This window comes from Danio rerio, chromosome 2 (assembly GCF_049306965.1).
Source record: "Danio rerio strain Tuebingen ecotype United States chromosome 2, GRCz12tu, whole genome shotgun sequence".
Classification (NCBI taxonomy): Eukaryota; Metazoa; Chordata; class Actinopteri; order Cypriniformes; family Danionidae; genus Danio; species Danio rerio.
Window position 1 is genome coordinate 1710418 of NC_133177.1, and position 19471 is coordinate 1729888.

General features: G+C 32.3%; 1 protein-coding gene across 48 annotated transcripts in view; it reads right to left on the minus strand.

Annotated features, from left to right (window-relative positions):
• dab1b (DAB adaptor protein 1b) overlaps positions 1-19471 on the minus strand; it is a 74115-nt gene that overhangs the window by 16422 nt on the left and 38222 nt on the right. For 11 of the 48 annotated variants that reach the window (XR_012389347.1, XR_012389346.1, XR_011017511.2 and 8 more), the window contains 8 exons: positions 14669-14981; positions 9600-9739; positions 7032-7130; positions 6016-6147; positions 4404-4523; positions 3649-3687; positions 1062-1127; positions 112-171 (listed from right to left, as the gene is read on the minus strand). Coding sequence is in view for 37 of the 48 variants with exons in the window: in XM_073921042.1 (XP_073777143.1) it covers positions 112-171; positions 1062-1127; positions 3649-3687; positions 4404-4523; positions 6016-6147; positions 7032-7130; positions 9600-9739; positions 14669-14762 (750 nt within the window). In the remaining 11 variants the exon portion in view is untranslated. 48 annotated transcript variants of the gene reach the window in all.

Consider the following 19471-nt stretch of genomic DNA (forward strand, 5'->3'; position numbering starts at 1 on the left):
CTGCAGGATTCAAATTCTTTAAATGAAGAGTGAACGATCCGTGAGAGGTTTGTTTGAGGGAAAACAGGCATGTGAAGGTTGTGCGAATGTCTGAAATAAGACAAAACCTACAGCCATAAGATGGTGTTTTGGAACGTCATAGATCCCGTCTTTCTGCTGACTTGTGGGGACCTAGAAATTATAGTATGTTTGTTAGCAACATTTTTTGCTGTAATAGCAACACTTTTTGAGTGATATTTTAATATATGTGCATGTGAAAAAGATAGTACACCCTATTGAATTTCATGGTTTTCCATATCAGGACATAGTACAAATCAACATGGTCCTCGGCAGGTTTTCAAAACTCAGAAGATAAAACCTCAAATGAACAACATCACATGACATCTCATAGCTTGCCATCATTAATTGAACAGAAATAAAGCCAAGATACAAAAGCCACAAGACAAACTGAGGATTTAGATCCTGTAGATGCACTTTTAGCCATAATTACTAAAGATTTTCTAGATGAGCTTCACAGATCATCCTGGAGGAGTTTTGGAGATTTCTGCAATTCAGATAGGATAAGCTCTGCATTTTGACTATTGAAGACCTCTATGTTTAGTGTTTCTTCTTCAGCTGCTGTGTTTGGGATCATTGTCTTCCTCAGGACTCAATTTTGGCTCAGCTTTAGCTGTGGAACAAGTGTGCTCACTCATCCCACAGACCAACACACTGACAAAGCCACTGATCACACTTCATGATCATCAGTTCAGCCATTGATTAGCACTGTCTGACTTATGTTCATGCTATATGTTGATATAAGTTTTAGCTTCCATGCTTTAAGACCTGTCAATGATCAAATTATTGATTTGGAGCAACTCGAATTTCATAGGGTGTCTAATCTTTTTTAAATGACTGTATTTAAATAGTGCTGTGTATTTATAACTGGCAGAGTATTACACATTTAAATAGTTTCAGTTCATGGGACATCTTGCGGGAATGCATATTTCTAGATTCATCTTTCTTTGGGATTTTTCTAACAGTAAAAGTGTTGGGGAAGATGTATTGGCTCAAGGAAGTACCTGGTAAACGCTCTCCTCTGATTGGTGGCCATGCAGGGGCTCGTGTCCGGCTTCAAACACAATGTACTACAAGGAGTTGGAAAAGAAAATGAGAAACGCCCCATATGGAACCAATCAATACTAAAAAACAATTAAATGCTGATGGTTTATCACTTAAAAAAGTGTTTTGTAACTTAATCAAGAACCCTTTTTTGTTGTTGGTTTAAAAGAACATAAATTGACAATTAATTTTATTTATTTCCTTTTATTTAAAAAAAAAATCATATTTAAAGACCCGTATGCATTTAAGGCTTGAAGATAAAATAAATTAAGTTTAGTACACAGGCTCATTAGAAATACATTCTTCAGCCTACATTTTTGTGAAACTGAAAAATGTACTTTAACATGCGTTTGACTGCAGTTTGTAGGTGAAATGAACACTAGGGGGCAGTATGACGACATCAACCTTTGTTCCTTTTCACATTAATGATATTTACAGGGACATATTACTGACGAATACATAATTATTTACATGCATTTCCTTCCACAACCCTTTGTAAACAGCACTATACATCTTAACGCTGTCTATGATTTGTAATGAACAAGTTTGCGTCCCCTATCTATCTCCATATGGACACTTTTCTGGCGTTTGCTAGTAGTTCACTTTCTACTGTGTTGTGTTTGTGCTGCAGAGCGCTCGGGTTCCACAAAAGAGATAAAAGCAATGTAAAATCAAGGTAACTGTGTTCGCAGTGCACTTTTTTCTTCCGTCTGCTTCTGAAAACACTATTGGTTGGGTTTAACGAAGGGTTAACCTCAGGGTTTCACTAGCTGATGTGTAACACAAGCTCCGCCTTCTCCTGCACATCTAAAAGAAGGACGTTTAGCTTAAACGTACAGCCAAACACACGCTAAATAACATATTTCAGATCTGCAAACATGTAAACAGCGCCCTCTAGTGGATTTGTCATCTGAAACGTGCAACAAAACGTACCCGGAGCAATGTATTTTACGTTTTGCACATATTTCTAATGAGCCTGGTTTAAAAAATATAACTATTAGGTCTCAAAATTTAAATAATGTTAGCCCTGGTTGAGAACGGTTAATCGAGATTGCTAACAAAAGCCAAAAATCGAACAAATCACGATTAGACGTCAGACTAAAAGAAACAGCAGTGCCTCAAATTGGATTTTTAAAAAGTTAAATACAGAGCATTTTAACTGACATTAGCTATGATAGACAGTCATGTCTCCTAAGCTGAAGCAAGAAATAAAACCTTCTGATAACAAACAAAACAAATAAACAAACATTTAATTTATAATAATACAAAACAGTAAAATTACTAGTTTAACAAATACAAAAATAGACTTTTCCGACACAGTGTGTTTTAAATGCTTCAGTCTTACTAAATCAGATCTGAGAGCTTCTATCTTAGATTTTCTGCTTCCGATATGGATGTTAGAGTTGTCTGTATTCAGTGTTAGCGAGATCGAGGGCACTGGATTCAACATATCCGAGAACATCCAGTGAAGACATTTCTGACTCTTAAAAGCACATAAACACAGAAGCACAGACCATGACTGCATATCAATACACTATGGAGCAAGATCAGTCTCAAAAATAATACATTTACGAAATAAATACCATACATGCGCAGCACAATTTACATTTACAAAATCCTTAAAACACAATTCATAAATACAACACACAATTTGCGAATTCACAAGTAAAAAACATAAATATTTTCGCCGAATGAATTTGTGTATTTACGAATCGTGTTTTGAATTTAAGAATTGGATTTGTGTATAATAAATCGTGTTTTGAATTTACGTATTGGATTTGTGTATAATAAATCGTGTTTTGAATTTACAAGTTGGATTTGTGTATAATGAATCGTGTTTTGAATTTACGAATTGTATTTGTGTATTAATGAATCATATTTCGAATTTACGAATTGTATTTGTGTATTAATGAATCATATTTCGAATTTACGAATTGTATTTGTGTATTAATGAATCATATTTTGAATTTACGAATTGGATTTGTGAATTTACGAATCGTGTTTTGAATTTACGTATTGAATTTGTGTATTAAAGAATCATATTTCGAATTTACGAAGTAGATTTGTGTATTAATGAATTATATTTTGAATTTACTAATTGGATTTGTGTATTTACAAATTGTGTTTTGAATTTAAGAATTGCATTTGTGTATTTAAGAATCATGCTTTGAATTGACAAATTAAACTGGTGTATTTATGAATCATATTTCGAATTTACGAATTGGATTTGTGAATTTACAAATCGTGTTTTGAATTTACGAATTGGATTTGTGTATTTACGAATAGTGTTTTGAACTTACGAATTGGATTTTGCACATGTGAATTGTGTTGTGCATGCATGAACTATATTTTGTAAATGTATTATTTTTGAGACTGATCTGGCTCCATATTACACTGCCAATGACAAGAGTTGAACTTCTGAGAACAATAACACCAAAAAAATAAAAAATAAAAACAATATTGACGACACTTAAATGGAGGGATTAAATGATAATAAACTCAAGCTGGATGTCAATAATAATAACATCAGGTTAAAAAAGCACTCACCTGATACACCGGATCATCAACCTCATCTTCCAGAATAGTCTGTGCCATCATTAAGAGAAATAGACCATATTTTTAAAAGATGTCTTTAGGAAAACTCAACAAATGTAATAAATAAATCCACAACTTTAACTGTGACAAAAGAAAATGCCAATTGTATCAATTGATTTTCTGGGAGGAAGGACCACATCTATAATTTATTCGGTAACACTTTTTTTTAAGTACCAATTCTCACTATTAACTAGTGGCTTATTACCTGCTTATTATTAATATGTTGGCTATTTATTAGTAGACGTTCCAGGGTTCCAGTTAAAAATAGGAATATATATATAGAAATAGATATAAGAATTGCAACCTTAGGATATACGGTGATGATGAAATCATTTTGTTTGTATATGTTTGTGTATTTCTTGTGTATTTTGTATGTAGCAAACAGATTTCCTTGAAAAAGGACCGCATTAATAATCCTTATTTATAAAGCACATATTCTGCATGAGCTTATTCTACATTTCTACTCCTACCCAAATACCTAAACCTAAATACAAACCTAATTACTAATAATAAGCAGCAAATTAGGAGTTTATAAAGGCAAAAGTCAGAGTTAATGCTTTATTAATACCGAAAAATTGTACCTTAAAATAAAGTGACCACATGTTGATTTATATTGTCATTTCTGTCTGGCATGAAGCATACTCAGAAGAAAACGTGGTCATACTTTAAATATACGGTTCCATTAGTTAATGCATTAACAATCTTACCTGATAGATGACTTGTTCACAGTGTTTTTCCTTCTGGCTCTTTTTTTCTGCTTCTTCCCTTTGTTTTATATCATGAATGAGGGTGAAAAGGTCTCGCAGATCCAGTATAACTGGCGCTGCCTAAATGAGGAGAGAAAAACAGCACATGCTCACTGGAAATATGCCTACAATTTTGTGAATCTGCAAAAAATGTACTTAACCACACATTTGACTGCAGTGTTGCAGGTGAAATGAACACTAGGGGGCAGTACGACGACATCAACCTTTGATCCTTTTCACGCTAATGACATTTACAGGGATGTATCATTGGAGAATAAAGGATTATTTTCATGCAGTTCTTTGCTCAACACCAAATAAACAGCACTATACATCTTAAACGGTCTATGATTTGTAATAAACACGTTTGCGTCACCTATCTATCTCCATATGGACACTTTTCTGGCAATTGCTCGTGTCTCATTTTGTACAGTGTTGTGTTTGTGCTGCAGAGCGCTCGGGTTGCAGTCCGGTTAAGCACGCTCCCACTAAAGAGATAAAAGCAATGTAAAATCAAAGTAAACCATGTGGTCGCAGTGCACATTTCTCTTCTGTCTGCTACTGAAAACACTATTGGTTGGTTTCAGCGAAGGGTTTTGCTCAACCAAGGCTTATTGTGGAAACGTAGCCCCGCGGACGTTTCTGCGGACCGCGATTTACGTCCCGGGAGGTACGTATTCGAGCGTTTTTTTTGTTTTCGCGGATCCGCGAGAGGCCGCTGTGTGCGCTTTTTCGCGTCTCGGGCGGGCGCCTCTCGGGAGTGCGCGGCGTTCGCGCCCGCACCGTTCTCGCGCGAATAGCCGCCGGATCAAAAAAAAAAAAAAAAGCAAAAGCCCCCGTCTTCGATCTCGACAGCGTTTTCGGATCCCGCCGCGTTCTCGCCCTCATTTTCTGGATTCCGTTTTTCGTCTTACCTGATTTCCGGAACCCGCCGTTCCCCGGACTCGATCCCGGTCGTCGTCTACCGCGGCCGGCTCGGGCTCATCCTCCTCCGGGGCCTCCGCTCCGCCGACGCAACGCTGTGAGCTAGGCGGTCGAACTGATTGCGTTAGGAAAGCCCTCCACTTGGAGGCGAGCCGTCGGCCGGCGTGCGCGAAAAGGAGGGGCGGAGCGGCGCCACACCGCCCCGCAGCGTTCGCTCGAAAAAAAAACAAACGCGGCCTTTACGTACCTCCGGCCACGTAAATCACGGTCTCCAGAAACGTCCGCGGGGCTACGTTTCCAGAATGAGCTTGGGTTGGTTTTGCTCAGTGTTTCGCTAGCTGATCTGTACTATAAGCTGCGCCTTCTCCTGGACATCTGCAAGTTGGACGTGTCTCTGATATGTACAACAAAACACACCCTAAGTAACGTATTTCAGATTGGCAAAGATATAGACATCACAGCGCCCTCTAGTGGATTTGAAATCTGAAACGTACAATGAAACGTATCCGGAGCAATGTAATTTTTTTGTTATGCTAAAATGTAGGCTTATTTCCAATGAGTTTGGGTTGAATAAAAACAGTCATATCTTTTAACAGCTTAAACAATAGCTATTTATAGATATTTAGGAATATTAAAAATGATGAGCACTTACTGCATGGCTGGTTTTGATTGCCACAAATTTGTGGTTGCCTTTTTTCCCGCACACATAGCCGAAGGCGCGATGGTCTCGTGAGTCTTTGGCAATGTAGGAGATTTCATGAACAGAGTGATGATGCTGTAAGACCTGAGGAGTGAGGATGTTCTCATTATACAGTTGAAGTGAAAATTATTAGCCCTCCTCTGACTTTTTTTCTTTTTCAAACATTTCTTAAATGATGTTTAACAGAGCAAGCAAATTTTCACAGTATTTCCTATAATATTTTTTCTTCTTGAGAAAGTCTTATTTGTTTTATTTTGACTAGAACAAAAGCAGTTCTCAATAATAATAATAAAAAAAACCTTTTAAGTGTTTTTTGCAGCCAATTAAAAAAAACACACATTCTTAACGAGGTTAATAATAATGACCTTAGTGGATTTTACATTAAACAAAAATTAAGACTTTTTCCAGAACAAAATAAAAGGTGATTTAAGTGACTTTGAACATGGCATGGTTGTTGGTGCCAGACGGGCTGGTCTGAGTATTTCAGAAACTGCTGATCTACTGGGATTTTCACGCACAACCATCCCTAGGGTTTACAGAGAATGCTCCGACAAAGAGGAAAAATCCAGTGAGCGGCAGTTCTGTGGGCACAAATGGTCATGCCAGAGGTCAGAGGGGAATGGCCAGACTGGTTCCAGCTGATAGAAAGGCAACAGTAACTCAAATAAGCACGCAGAATTTGGCGTCAACAACATGAAAGCATGGATCCATCCTGCCTTGTATCAGCGGTTCAGGCTGGTGGTGGTGGTGTAATGGTGTGGGGGAGATTTTCTTGGTACACTTTGGGTTCATTATAGTACCAAATAAGCATCGTGTCAACGCAACAGACTATATATATATATATATTTAAGGAAAATTGTAAAATATCTGTAAAACATTAATTGGAGAATATTTGAAAAATAACATTCAGAGCAGTGAGGATTACAGCTACGGTTAAACAGATGAAGGATTTACACTAAAACTCTTACCCCTGATCGCTCATCATAAATCTTGATTCCACCAAAAGACACGGTCAGGAAAATCCTCTGCTTGTGTTTCCCTTTTGAGCGCGCCGAGGCAGCGATTCCCTGGAGCAGTGAACAAAGGAGAAGATCCAAGCATGAGAAGAACTGAACCTGCAGTAAACGTCTCGTCCCTTTATCAGAAAGACGTTGGCATCCTTCAGATTGGGGATGTCACATCACAGTGCTTACTGCTGTCATTTATTTATTTTTGACTCAATATTTATTGTGTTTTTACAATATAACAAAGTAACATTACATAATTGCACAAATAAAAATAAAAACAAATAATATTAATAATAACTACTATGAAAGTCAATGGTTACAGGTTTTCAGCTCTTCTTCAACAATAGAAAGAATGCTGGAAACCTGTAACCACTGACTTCTATAGCATTTGTTTTTCCCACTATGGATGTTCATGGTTACAGGTTTGCAGCATTCTTCAAAATATCTTCTTTTGTGTTCAACAGAAGAAGGAAATTCATAAAGATAGTGAGTACATTTCCATTTTTAGGTGAACTATCCATTATTAAGATGGAAGTCTGAAAGCTGGAGTGTCTAAATCATGCCTATAAACAACAGGTAAAAGCTTGAGCAATCTAGGACTTCACAAACTGACTTGACTTTTAAAAATAAAATAGAAAAAAGCCTTTTTTTGCTCTTGGCTGCCTAAAGATCTGCTTCTGCTGCCAGATTTTGGAGCCAAATGCCAGAGCTTTCTGATTAATGACTCTACAGCCAGTGAAAAATGACAACACTGGTGCCAAAGCCATCACTACACTCATAATGAAAACTGCATCCCAATGCACATACTACACATACTAAATAGCAAACAAAAATGGAATTAGTACACTGCAAAATATAACTATTCTTACTTAGAGTTTTGTCTTGATTCTAGTACAAACTTGATAAAAAATTTAAATCAAGAAGCATTTTCTAGACAAGCACAACATATTGTCTTGATTTAAGAAATAACAGTTTTATATATAATATATAATAGTTTTTCTTTAAAAAAAAGGCAAATTAATGTGACAATAGGGCAAGAAAATAATAATATGTCAATAGGAAAAACAAGATTATTGTGTTGCCCCACCCCGGTACTCAATATTCCATTTCAGTTGGAAGTACATCAACATACTAAAAGCCCGCCCTTACCTAATATTCTGTTTCAACTTGATTTAAATCAACATACTGAAAGCCCCGCCCCTACTCAATATTCAGTTGGAAGTACAGCACCATACTGAAAGCCCCACCCCTATTCAAAATATCATGTTTCAACTAGAATTAAATCAACATACTGAAAGCCCCGCCCCCTACTCAATGTTCCATTTCAGTTAGAAGTACATCAACATACTAAAAGCCCCGCCCCTACTCAATATTCTGTTTCATCTGGAATTAAATCAACATACTGAAAGCCCCGCCCCTACTCAATATTTTGTTTCAACTAGAATTAAATCAACATACTGAAAGCCCCGCCCCTACTCAATATTCAGTTTCAGTTGAAAGTACAGCAACATACTAAAAGCCCTGCCCCTACTTAATATTCTCTTTTAACTAGAATTAAATCAACATAATAAAAGCCCCGACCCTACTTAATATTCTGTTTCAACTAGAATTAAATCAACATAATAAAAGCCACGCCCCTACTCAATATTCAATTTCAGTTAGAAGCCCATCAACATACTGAAAGTTCCGCCCCCTACTCAATATTCAGTTTCAATTGGAAGTACATGAACAAACTAAAAACCCCACCCCCTACTCAATATTCCATTTCAGTTGGGAGTAAATCAGCATACTGAAAGCCTCGCCCCCTACTCAATGTTCTGGTTCGACTAGAATTAAATCAACATACTGAAAACCCCACTCTCTACTCAATATTCAGTTTCAGTTGGAAGTAAATCAAGCTACTGAAACCCCCGCCCTCTACTCAAAATTCTGCTTCAACTAGAATTAAATCAACATACTGAAAACCCAATGCCCCCTCTTCAATATTACATTTCAGCTGGAAGTCAGCATACTGAAAGCCCCACCCCCTACTCAATATTCCATTTCAGCTGGAAGTCAGGATACTGAAAGCCCCACCCCCTACTCAATATTCCATTTCAGCTGGAAGTCAGCGTACTGAAAGCCCCACCCCCTACTCAATATTACATTTCAGATGGAAGTCAGGATACTGAAAGCCCCACCCCCTACTCAATAATCCATTTCAGTTGGAAGTACATAAACATGCTGAACGCCCCACCCCTTATTCAATTTTCCATTTCAGTTGTAAGCCCCGCCCACTACAAAATAAAGTTGATTTAAGTATTAACATCTAAAAATTAAGTGAGTATTTTTCTTAAAACGAGCAAAATTGGGCTAAGAAAAATTATATTATGTCAAAAGAAAAAACAAGATCAAGGTAATTACCAGTCTATCAGTGCGATCCACTGATTGGCGACCACTGCTTTAGGAGAAAAACTGCCTCACACATGTCATGCTAATACAGCTGGTCTGAAGTAAACAAAAACACAGGTCCAGCTCTGTAAGGTTTACCTTCAGCTTCATCATGGAGTCCTGGCACAGTTTGTCTCCTCGCGTCGCCGTCACATCATCAATCCCAATTAGTTTAGCCTTATAACGGATCCCGTCGCCTCTGTAGCGCTGAATCAGCGCCTGTTCACTGCGATCCTGACCTAAACAACACCACAGAGAGCGACACTGTTACACATGACTTACAGAGTGGTATGCTGGAATAATTGTGGATTTGTGTGCATATAGTTCATTATAGTCTGCGTGAAGTATTTACTAATCTGTTTCGGTTGAAAGTAAATTAACATACTGAAAGCCCCGCCCCCTACTCAATATTTAATTTCAGTTGGAAGTACATCGAAATACTTGAAGCCCCACCCACTACTCAATATTCCATATCTGTTGGAAGTACATCAACATACTGAAAGCTCCACCCCCTATTCAATATTCAGTCTCAGTTGGATGTACATCAACATACAGAAAGCTCCACCCCCTACTCAATATTCAGTTTTAGTTGGAAGTACATCAACATATTGAAAGCTCCGCCCCTACTCAATATTCAGTTTCAGTTGAAAGCACATTAACATACTGAAAGCCCCGCCCCCTACTCAATATTTTATTTCAGTTGGTAGTACATCAACATACTGAAAGCCCCGCCCCCTTTTTAATATTTGATTTCAATTGGAACTGCATCAACATACTGAAAGCCCCGCCCCCTACTCAATATTCCATTTCAATTGGAACTATATCAACATACTGAAAGCTCCGCCCCCTACTCAATATTCCATTTCAATTGGAACTATATCAACATACTGAAAGCTCCGCCCCCTACTCAATATTCCGTTTCAATTGGAACTACATCAACATACTGAAAGCCCCGCCCCTACTAAATATTCCATTTCAATTGGAACTACATCAACATATTAAAAAGCTCCGCCCCTACTAAATATTCAGTTTCAGTTGGAACTACATCAACAAACTGAAAGTTCCACCCTCTACTCATTATTCAGTTTCAGTTGGAAGCACATTAACATACTGAAAGCCCCGCCCCCTACTCAATATTCCAGTATATCTGGACCAAAAGCATTAAACTGAAGTGAAATGTTGGGAAAGGGTTAATCTGCTTGTGTTGCTGATATCTGGTGATGGTATTGGATGATAATGGATGTGGATCAGTGAACGGGGCAGCAAGACAGATGGCAGCATATGGGGAGGACCACAGTCTCCAGACTCCTCAATCTGTCACTGGACGCTTGTGCTTTTGGAGACCTGACACAGAAAACTCATTCACCTCTTAACCCGTCACAAATGATCAGATATGTTTCATAGTTGGTGAAGAATATTCTGCATTTTTTATTATGAGTTTTATTATGTGTTCCGGAAATGCTGATGGCAATTGTATTTATAGATAAAATAAAGTCTATTTTTTAATTTTAATTTAATTTAATTTAATTTAATTTAATTTAATTTAATTTAATTTAATTTAATTTAATTTAATTTAATTTAATTTAGGGCGACGCAGTAGCACAGTGGGTAGCACGTTCGCCTCACAGCAAGAAGGTCGCTGGGTCGCTGGTTCAATCCTCGGCTCAGTTGGCATTTCTGTGTGGAGTTTGCATGTTCTCCCTGCATTCGCGTGGGTTTCCTCCAGGTTCTTCGGTTTCCCCCACAGTTCAAAGACATGTGGTACAGGTGAATTGGGTAGGTTAAATTGTCCGTAGTGTGTGTGTGTGGATGTTTCCCAGAGATGGGTTGCGGCTGGAAGGGCATCTGCTGCGTAAAAACTTGCTGGATAAGTTGGCGGTTCATTCCGCTGTGGCAACCCCAGATTAATAAAGGGACTAAGCCGACAAGAAAATGAATGAATGAATAATTTTATTTCATTTAATTTAATATTTAATTTAATTTATTTTATATTTTTAATATTATTTATTTTATTTTATATTCACTATTATATTTTCGATTTAATATAATTTTTACTATTATTGTTTCTATTTTATTTTTAATAGTATTTATTTTAAATGTACTATTATATTTTTTTTGTTTAGTTCATTTGTTATCTTTTCAATTAAATTTTATTGTTTTGTTTTTAATATTCTTTATTTTTTATTTTGACTATTATCTTTTCTTTTTTATTTTATTTTAACTATTGTTTTCTGATTTATTTCCTTTAATTAATATTTTATTATCTATTTTTTTATTTTATTTGTACTATTATCTTTTCTATTGTATTTCATTTATTTTTAATATTATTTATTTTATTCTTTGAATTATTTTAAGTTGTACTATTATATTTTCTATTTTTCATATTATTTATAAAATAGTCTATTTTATTTGTTTTTAATTTTATTTATTACACTTTTACTATTATCTTTTCAATTTTTTTATTTCTGCTATTATCATTTCTATAAAAACGTTATATTATATTTTTACTTTTATTCTCTTTTCTAATTTATTTTATTATTTTATTTTTTATATTTTTATTTTATTTTGACTATTATCTTTTATATTTTATTTTAATATTGTTTTCTATTATATTTTATCATTTATTTTATTTAAACTATTATCTTTTTTATTTTATTTATTTGAATATAATTTATTTATTTTTAATATTATTTTAAATTGTACTATTATCTTTTTTATTTTTTAAACATCATTTATTCATTTTTTTTATTCTATTTTATTTTATATTTCTACTTTATTTTATTTACTTTTAATATAATTTATAATATTTTTACTATTAAATTTTTGCTTTATTTTATTTTTTATTTTATTTTATAACTTAGACTCATAAACTAAAAACCTGTCACTGGGATTCTTTTTAAAGGATTTTAATAAAATATGTAATATAATTTACTCTTTATATGATATGTAATAACATAATAATATATGGTAATAATTTATGAATGGAGATGAATGGTGCAACGGTTTGTCTGATCAACAAGAAAATCACTGTTAATCAAAAAGAGATGGTATTTCTCAAGCACTGACCGGGCAAGCAAAACAACAACAAAAACCACATAGATTTTGCACATCAATAATGCCAACAGATAAGAGGTCACCAACTGACCGTGACCTGGACACAAGAAAGCCTGCTTGCATAAATAAATATTAATTCTCAAGAGTATATTTATACGTTGACCTTCTTGCTGGGGGAGAAAGTGTTAACCACTGAGCCAATGTGTCACATTATTATAACATTTTTTATTATTATAAAATTATGAATTTTAATCTTCAAGATTTGCAAAAATAAATCAATAAAAATGCTTTTTATTATGTGCTTCACCATGTATTTTAATAATGACCTGGTTGATAAAACTAAAGATGTTTCTGTGTGTTATTTTCCGCTGCTGTATTTGACAGAAGTGCTCATTTAAAGGGAGTCTGACGCTCTGCCAGAACTGGCATAGGTTACTGTGTGTGTATGTGTGTGTGTGTGTGTGTGTGTGTGTGTATGTGTGTGTGTGTGTGTGTGTGTGTGACAGCTGTGCGTCTGAATCAGTTTTCAGATGGATTCTTGTCAGACTACAGCAGTTGCTATGGAGATGGGGGAAAAATCACGGTTGGGGCGAATTTCATTTATCATTTATTGGCACTGAATCTAGAACATTTGTTAAATGTCAGAAAAATCACTGAACTGAAATCTGTGCTCTTTGTTATGGTTCTTTTTACAAGATGCAAAATGCGTCTCTGATGTCCTTAGTGTGTGTGTGTGAAGATTCAGCTGAAAATATCACACAGATAACGTTATATACCTCCCTGAAACTGACCCTTTCAGGCTTTGATCCTAACTGTAGTGTTTTGGTGACTGTTGCTTTAAATTCAAATGAGATTGTGCTCTTTTCAGAAGAGGGCGGAGCTACAAATGCGTGAATTTAAAGCGACAGTCACTAAAATGGTACAATTATGCCTCATTCACACTATAGCAGCGACTTTGTAGCTGCCTGTCACCTTGGGTGGAGATCTGCTGCAAATGCAGCTATACAGCAGGAACATAACCAGCTTCTGCGGGAGCTAAAAGAAGAACACGTCAGCTCTACTAGTGCTCCTATTGGCTGTCGCTCAAATAAAATAAAATTTAATAAAAAAATTATGATATTTTTAATTTATTTAATTAAATCACAATTTAAAATAAATTTTAATAAAAATAAAAATAAAATAAAGTAAAAAATAAAACAAAATTAAATTAAATTTAAAAATAAATTAAAATAAAAAATTATGATAATTATTTATTTATTTAATTAAAATACATTTTAAAGTAAAATTAAATTAAATAAACAAAATGAACTGAATTAAAATAAAAAAAGTAAAATAAAATGAAATTCAATTAAATCAAATTTTAAAAATAATAAAATTTATTATTTTAAAAAATTAAAATAAAGTAAATTAAATAAAAATAATGGTGAAAAATAAAATAAAATGAAAAGTTTAATAAAATAAAATTAAAGTAAAATAAGATAAGACAAAATAAAATAAAGTAAAATTTAATTAAATAAAAAATTAAACAAAAAAGCTAAATTAAATTTAAAAATAAAATAAAATAGGACCAAATTAAATTAAAAATATATAATAATAAAATAAAAAAATAAATTTAATTAAATTAAAAAGTCAAATAAAAATAAGTAAATAAAAATAAAGTAAAATTAAATTAAAAATAATAAAATAAAACAAAAAATGCAATGGAATTAAAAAATTTAATTAAGTAAAAAAATAATAAAATAAAAAATAAAAAATTATTAAATTAAATAAAAAATAAATTATAAAATAAAATTTATTTAAATAAACTAAAATAAGATAAGACAAACTGAAATAAAATAAAGTAAAATAATTAAATCAAATAATAAAAAATAAATAAAATAAACTACAATAAAAAATAAACTAAATTTTATTTTTTATTAATTAATTAAAAATAAATAATAATAATAATAAAATAAAAATCTAAAAAATTTTAATAATAAAATAAAATTAAATAAATAAATACATTCAATTGTGTGAAAAAAATAAATAAATAAAAAACTTCTCTTTGACTCACATTGTTCATTCATCCTGCTAACTTTAAATAAGCATGTCAAATAAATAAATGAAAGTATTACCGGTCACTGTAAAAACGCTGAACCGACCTCTTCTCCTGGACTCCTTCTTGACGGTGACTTTAAGTTCTGCTTGAGGTTCAGCCTCTGTTGACATCCTCCTGTGTTTTTGCTCCTCTCCGTATCATGGAGCTGCTTCTCCTAAAGTGTCTTCTAGTCGTCTTGAGGATATTTCAATGTGCTGCCATACTGTCCCAGTCATCTGACATTAAATCCAGTATCACACACACAACTCCCGATGGTGAGAACCCCTGTTTCTTCTGCTTGCTTTTTCACAGCTGATCCTCTGAAATTCACATTATTCTCTTCTGAAACGCTGTGGAGAAACAGACAAGGTGTTAATCACAGATGCATGCATAATATGTACTGAACTTGAAAGCATAGTTCACCTAATAATGAACATTTTCTGTAAATTTATTCAGCCACAGATCATCTGAGATGTAGGTGACCTTTTTTTCTTCCTCAGTAGAGCATTAACGAAGATTTTTAGCTGAATAAATAAATAAATAGATAAATAATATACTAAATAAATTAAACAAATGAATATATAAAATGTATAAATAAATAAATATACAAATAAATAAAAACAATGAATAAACATAAAAATGTATAAATAAATAAATAAATATACAAATAAATAAAAACAAATCATCCATATAAATATATAAACAACTAACCATACAAATAAAAAAACCATGCAAATAAATAAATAAATAAATAAATAAATAAATAAATAAATAAATAAATAAATAAATAAATAAATAAATAAATAAATAAATAAATAAATAAATAAATATATATATATATATATATAGGGCGAGGCATTGGCGCAGTAGGTAGTGCTGACGCCTCACAGCAAGAAGGTTGTTGGTTCGAACCTCGGCTCAGTTGGCGTTTCTGTGTGGAGTTTGCATGTTCTCCCTGCCTTCGACTGGGTTTCCTCCGGTTTCCCCCACAGTCCAAAGACATGTGGTACAGGTGAATTGGGTAGGCTAAATTGTCCGCAGTGGATGAGTTTTTTTGTGAATGTGTGTGTGGATGTTTCCCAAAGATGGGTTGCGGCTGGAAGGGTATCCGCTGTGTAAAAACTTGCTGGATAAGTTGGCGGTTCATTCCGCTGTGGCGACCCCGGATTAATAAAGCGACAAAGCCAACAAGAAAATGAATGAATATATATATACATACAAAAATAGAAAATAAATAATTAGAAAACATGCATATAAAATATATAAATAAACAGATAAATAAACTAAATAAATAAATAAATAATATACAAATAAATGGAAAATAAATCAACAAAAACCTACATATAAGATAAATAAATAAATAATGTATGAATAAATAGAAAATAAATAAAAAAAATCATACATATAAAATATATAAATGAATAAATAAAAAAATAATAAACAAATAAATAGAAAATAAATGAATACAAATCATACATATAATATATATATATATATATATATATATATATATATATATATATATATATATATATATATATATATTTATATATATATATATATATATATACAGACAAATATATAATATATAATATATATAAAATATATAAATAAAATATATTTTATATATATATATTTTATATATATATATATATATATATATATATATATATATATATATATATATATATATATATATATATATATACAGACAAAATAAATAAATGAATTATATACAAATAAATACAGATATATAAAAATGTGGTGTTTGTTGATTTATATAATGGCAGTGAATGGCGAAAGTTTTTTTGAACGAACCACCAACTATTCCAGCATATTTTTTAAACAGTGGATGCTCTTCCAGCTGCAACCCAGTAATGGAAAGACCCCATACACTCTTATTTACAGACACACACACTCATACAGCCAATTTAGTTCATTAATTCTCCAATAGTGCATGTGTTTGGACTGTGGGGGAAACCGGAGCACCCGGAGGAAACCCACACCAACATGGGGAGAACATGCAAACGCCAATTGGCCCAGCCGGGACTCGAACCAGCAACCTTCTTGGTCAAAAAAATACAAATCTGAAAGCTAAAACTTTGCTCTGCACTTCGTTAAAGATCTGAAAGTTCTGACCACAGAAACCAATGGTGTTATTTTGTGCTCTTCAAAGACTCTCAGCTCATGCTGAAGTCATGCATAATTAATAAACAAGCTTTGATTTTCTTTTTTTTCTTTTTCTTTTTTTGCCAAGAACTGATGAAGGTTATGAAAGCAGGCTGTGATGATCAGACTCCAGAAACACCGCCGGCATGAAGCAGATCAGAAAACACGTGCATGTCCGGCTTTACATCAGAAGATACACAGAAAAAAAGAGGCTTGTATTGTCACTCCGGCACAATGTGATCTGTATTATACGAGCGTGTCTGTGTCTGACAAAGGAATGATTTAATGTGATGAATGAAGGCTCTTTAAAGCTCTTTTTAACTAGGTCAGCGCACCGCTCAATCCTCATGTGGGTCAGAGTCGAGAAGAGCAGATTTTCCCCCTCTAAACCATCACAGAAAACACTTCTGATCAGTGTGTTTGCTTACATTATTCATTAGGACAAATCGGACTGACATGTGTCTCTGTACAGATTTGCATGCACATATAAATCAGGCATTTTTCGGTTGACATTCAGCAAATATGCACAAAAGTCAAAATGATTCACTCTCCTGGGACTTTTTTAAATATTTCCCAAATGATGTTGAACAGATTCAGGAAATTTTCACAGTATTTCCTATAATATTTTTTCTTCTGGAGAAAGTCTTATTTGTTTTATTTTAGCTAGAATAAAAGCAGTTCTTAATTGTTTGAAAAACCCTTTTAAGGTCAATATTATTAGCCCCCTTAAGCGATATACAATGACTTATCTAATTACCCTAACTTTACCCTAATTAACCTAGTTAAGCCTTTAAATGTCACTTTAAGCTGAGTATCTTGAGTAGTATCTTGAGTCAAATATTATGTATATTAATTAAATCCTGGGGCTTCAGTGTTTTCAAATGTTTTAAATATGGACCACAAGACTGTCAATCCTAACCACCGCACCTTTAGGAATTAAATTACTGCTTTATTTTGAATTATTTGACACACTAGCAGGCGTTTAAACAAAAATACAGTCAAAAACCTTACTTGGACCCATCACAACAATGAAATATGTGCAACAATTGCTTAAAAACGGTTGTGAATTGCATTATGGGATGTTGATCTCTGCTCTGTTGCTCTGCTCTGCTGAAGTTTCAACTCTACAGTTTAACAAAGTGACTTTAATTGACACTTTAGTCATTTTAAAAAATATAAGAAATAATATCTAGAGAAATAAGTCTGTAAAACAACAGAAAATGTGCTGCAGTTTATTACAAGATGTTTGTAGTTTAATATACAATACGATATAGCACTGCAAACTTTTACAAATGTTTATAAAAGTCAATCTGTCAAAAACAAAAACGTTTCCAGAGTTTTGAATACTGTCAATGCATACTGCTCCTCTAACAATCAAATTATTAATTTTGTCACATATAAAGTAAATAAATAAATAAAAAACACACAAATAAAATATATAAATAATAAATATACAAATAAATAAATGAATAAATAATATACAAATAAATAAAAACAAATCATACATATAAATATACAAATAAATAAATGAATAAATAATATACAAATAAATAAAAACAAATCATACATATAAATTTACAAATAATAAATATACAAATAAATAAATGAATAAATAATATACAAATAAATAAAAATAAATCATACATATAAATATATAAACAACTAACCAAATAAATAAAAAATACAAATATATATATATATATATATATATATATATATATATATATATATATATATATATATATATATATATATATATATATATATATATATATAAAATAAATAATTAAAAACATGCATATAAAATATATAAATAAACAGATAAATAAACAAAATAAATAAATAAATAATATACAAATTAAATAGAAAATAAAACAACAAAAACCTACATCTAAAATATATAAATATAAAAATAAATAAATAATGTGTAAATAAATAGAAAATAAATAAAAACAAATCATAGATTTAAAATATATAAATTGATAAATAAATAAATAACATACAAATAAATAGAAAATAAATAAATACAAATCATACATATAAAAAATATAGAAATAAATAAATACACAGATAAATATATGAATTAATAATATACAAATAAACAAAGAAACATACAAAATGCGGTGTTTGTTGATTTATATAATGCCAGTGGTGACCGGTATTTTAAATTAAAAATAAACACATACAAACGAGTCCAAAACCTTTCCAGTGTTTTGAATACTGTCAATGCATACTGATTCTCTAACAATCAAATTATTAATTTTGTCACATATAAACTAAATAATTGTTCTTTTTAGCTGTTTTCTGCATAATCATCAGCATGAGAAGATTACAAATGTATTGACAGAACACACAAAAGAAAATCTTATCAGTTTTTAAAGGTGCTGTATGTAGGTTTTTCACTCTTCTACAGCATAAAAATACAATAATATGTGTATGCAGAAACAAGCTAAATGGACGTATTTGTTTATCAATGCTAGTCGGATATTCTCCTTTGAAAATGTGCATTTCATGAAAAATCAATTGAACTCTAATGACTTTTGTTGACATTTTAGTCATGTATAATAATAATATAATGTAAAAGAAATAATATCTAGAGAAATAAGGCTGTAAAATGGCAGAAAATATACTGGTAGTTTATTACAGAGTCTTTGTAGTGAAATTATTAAGA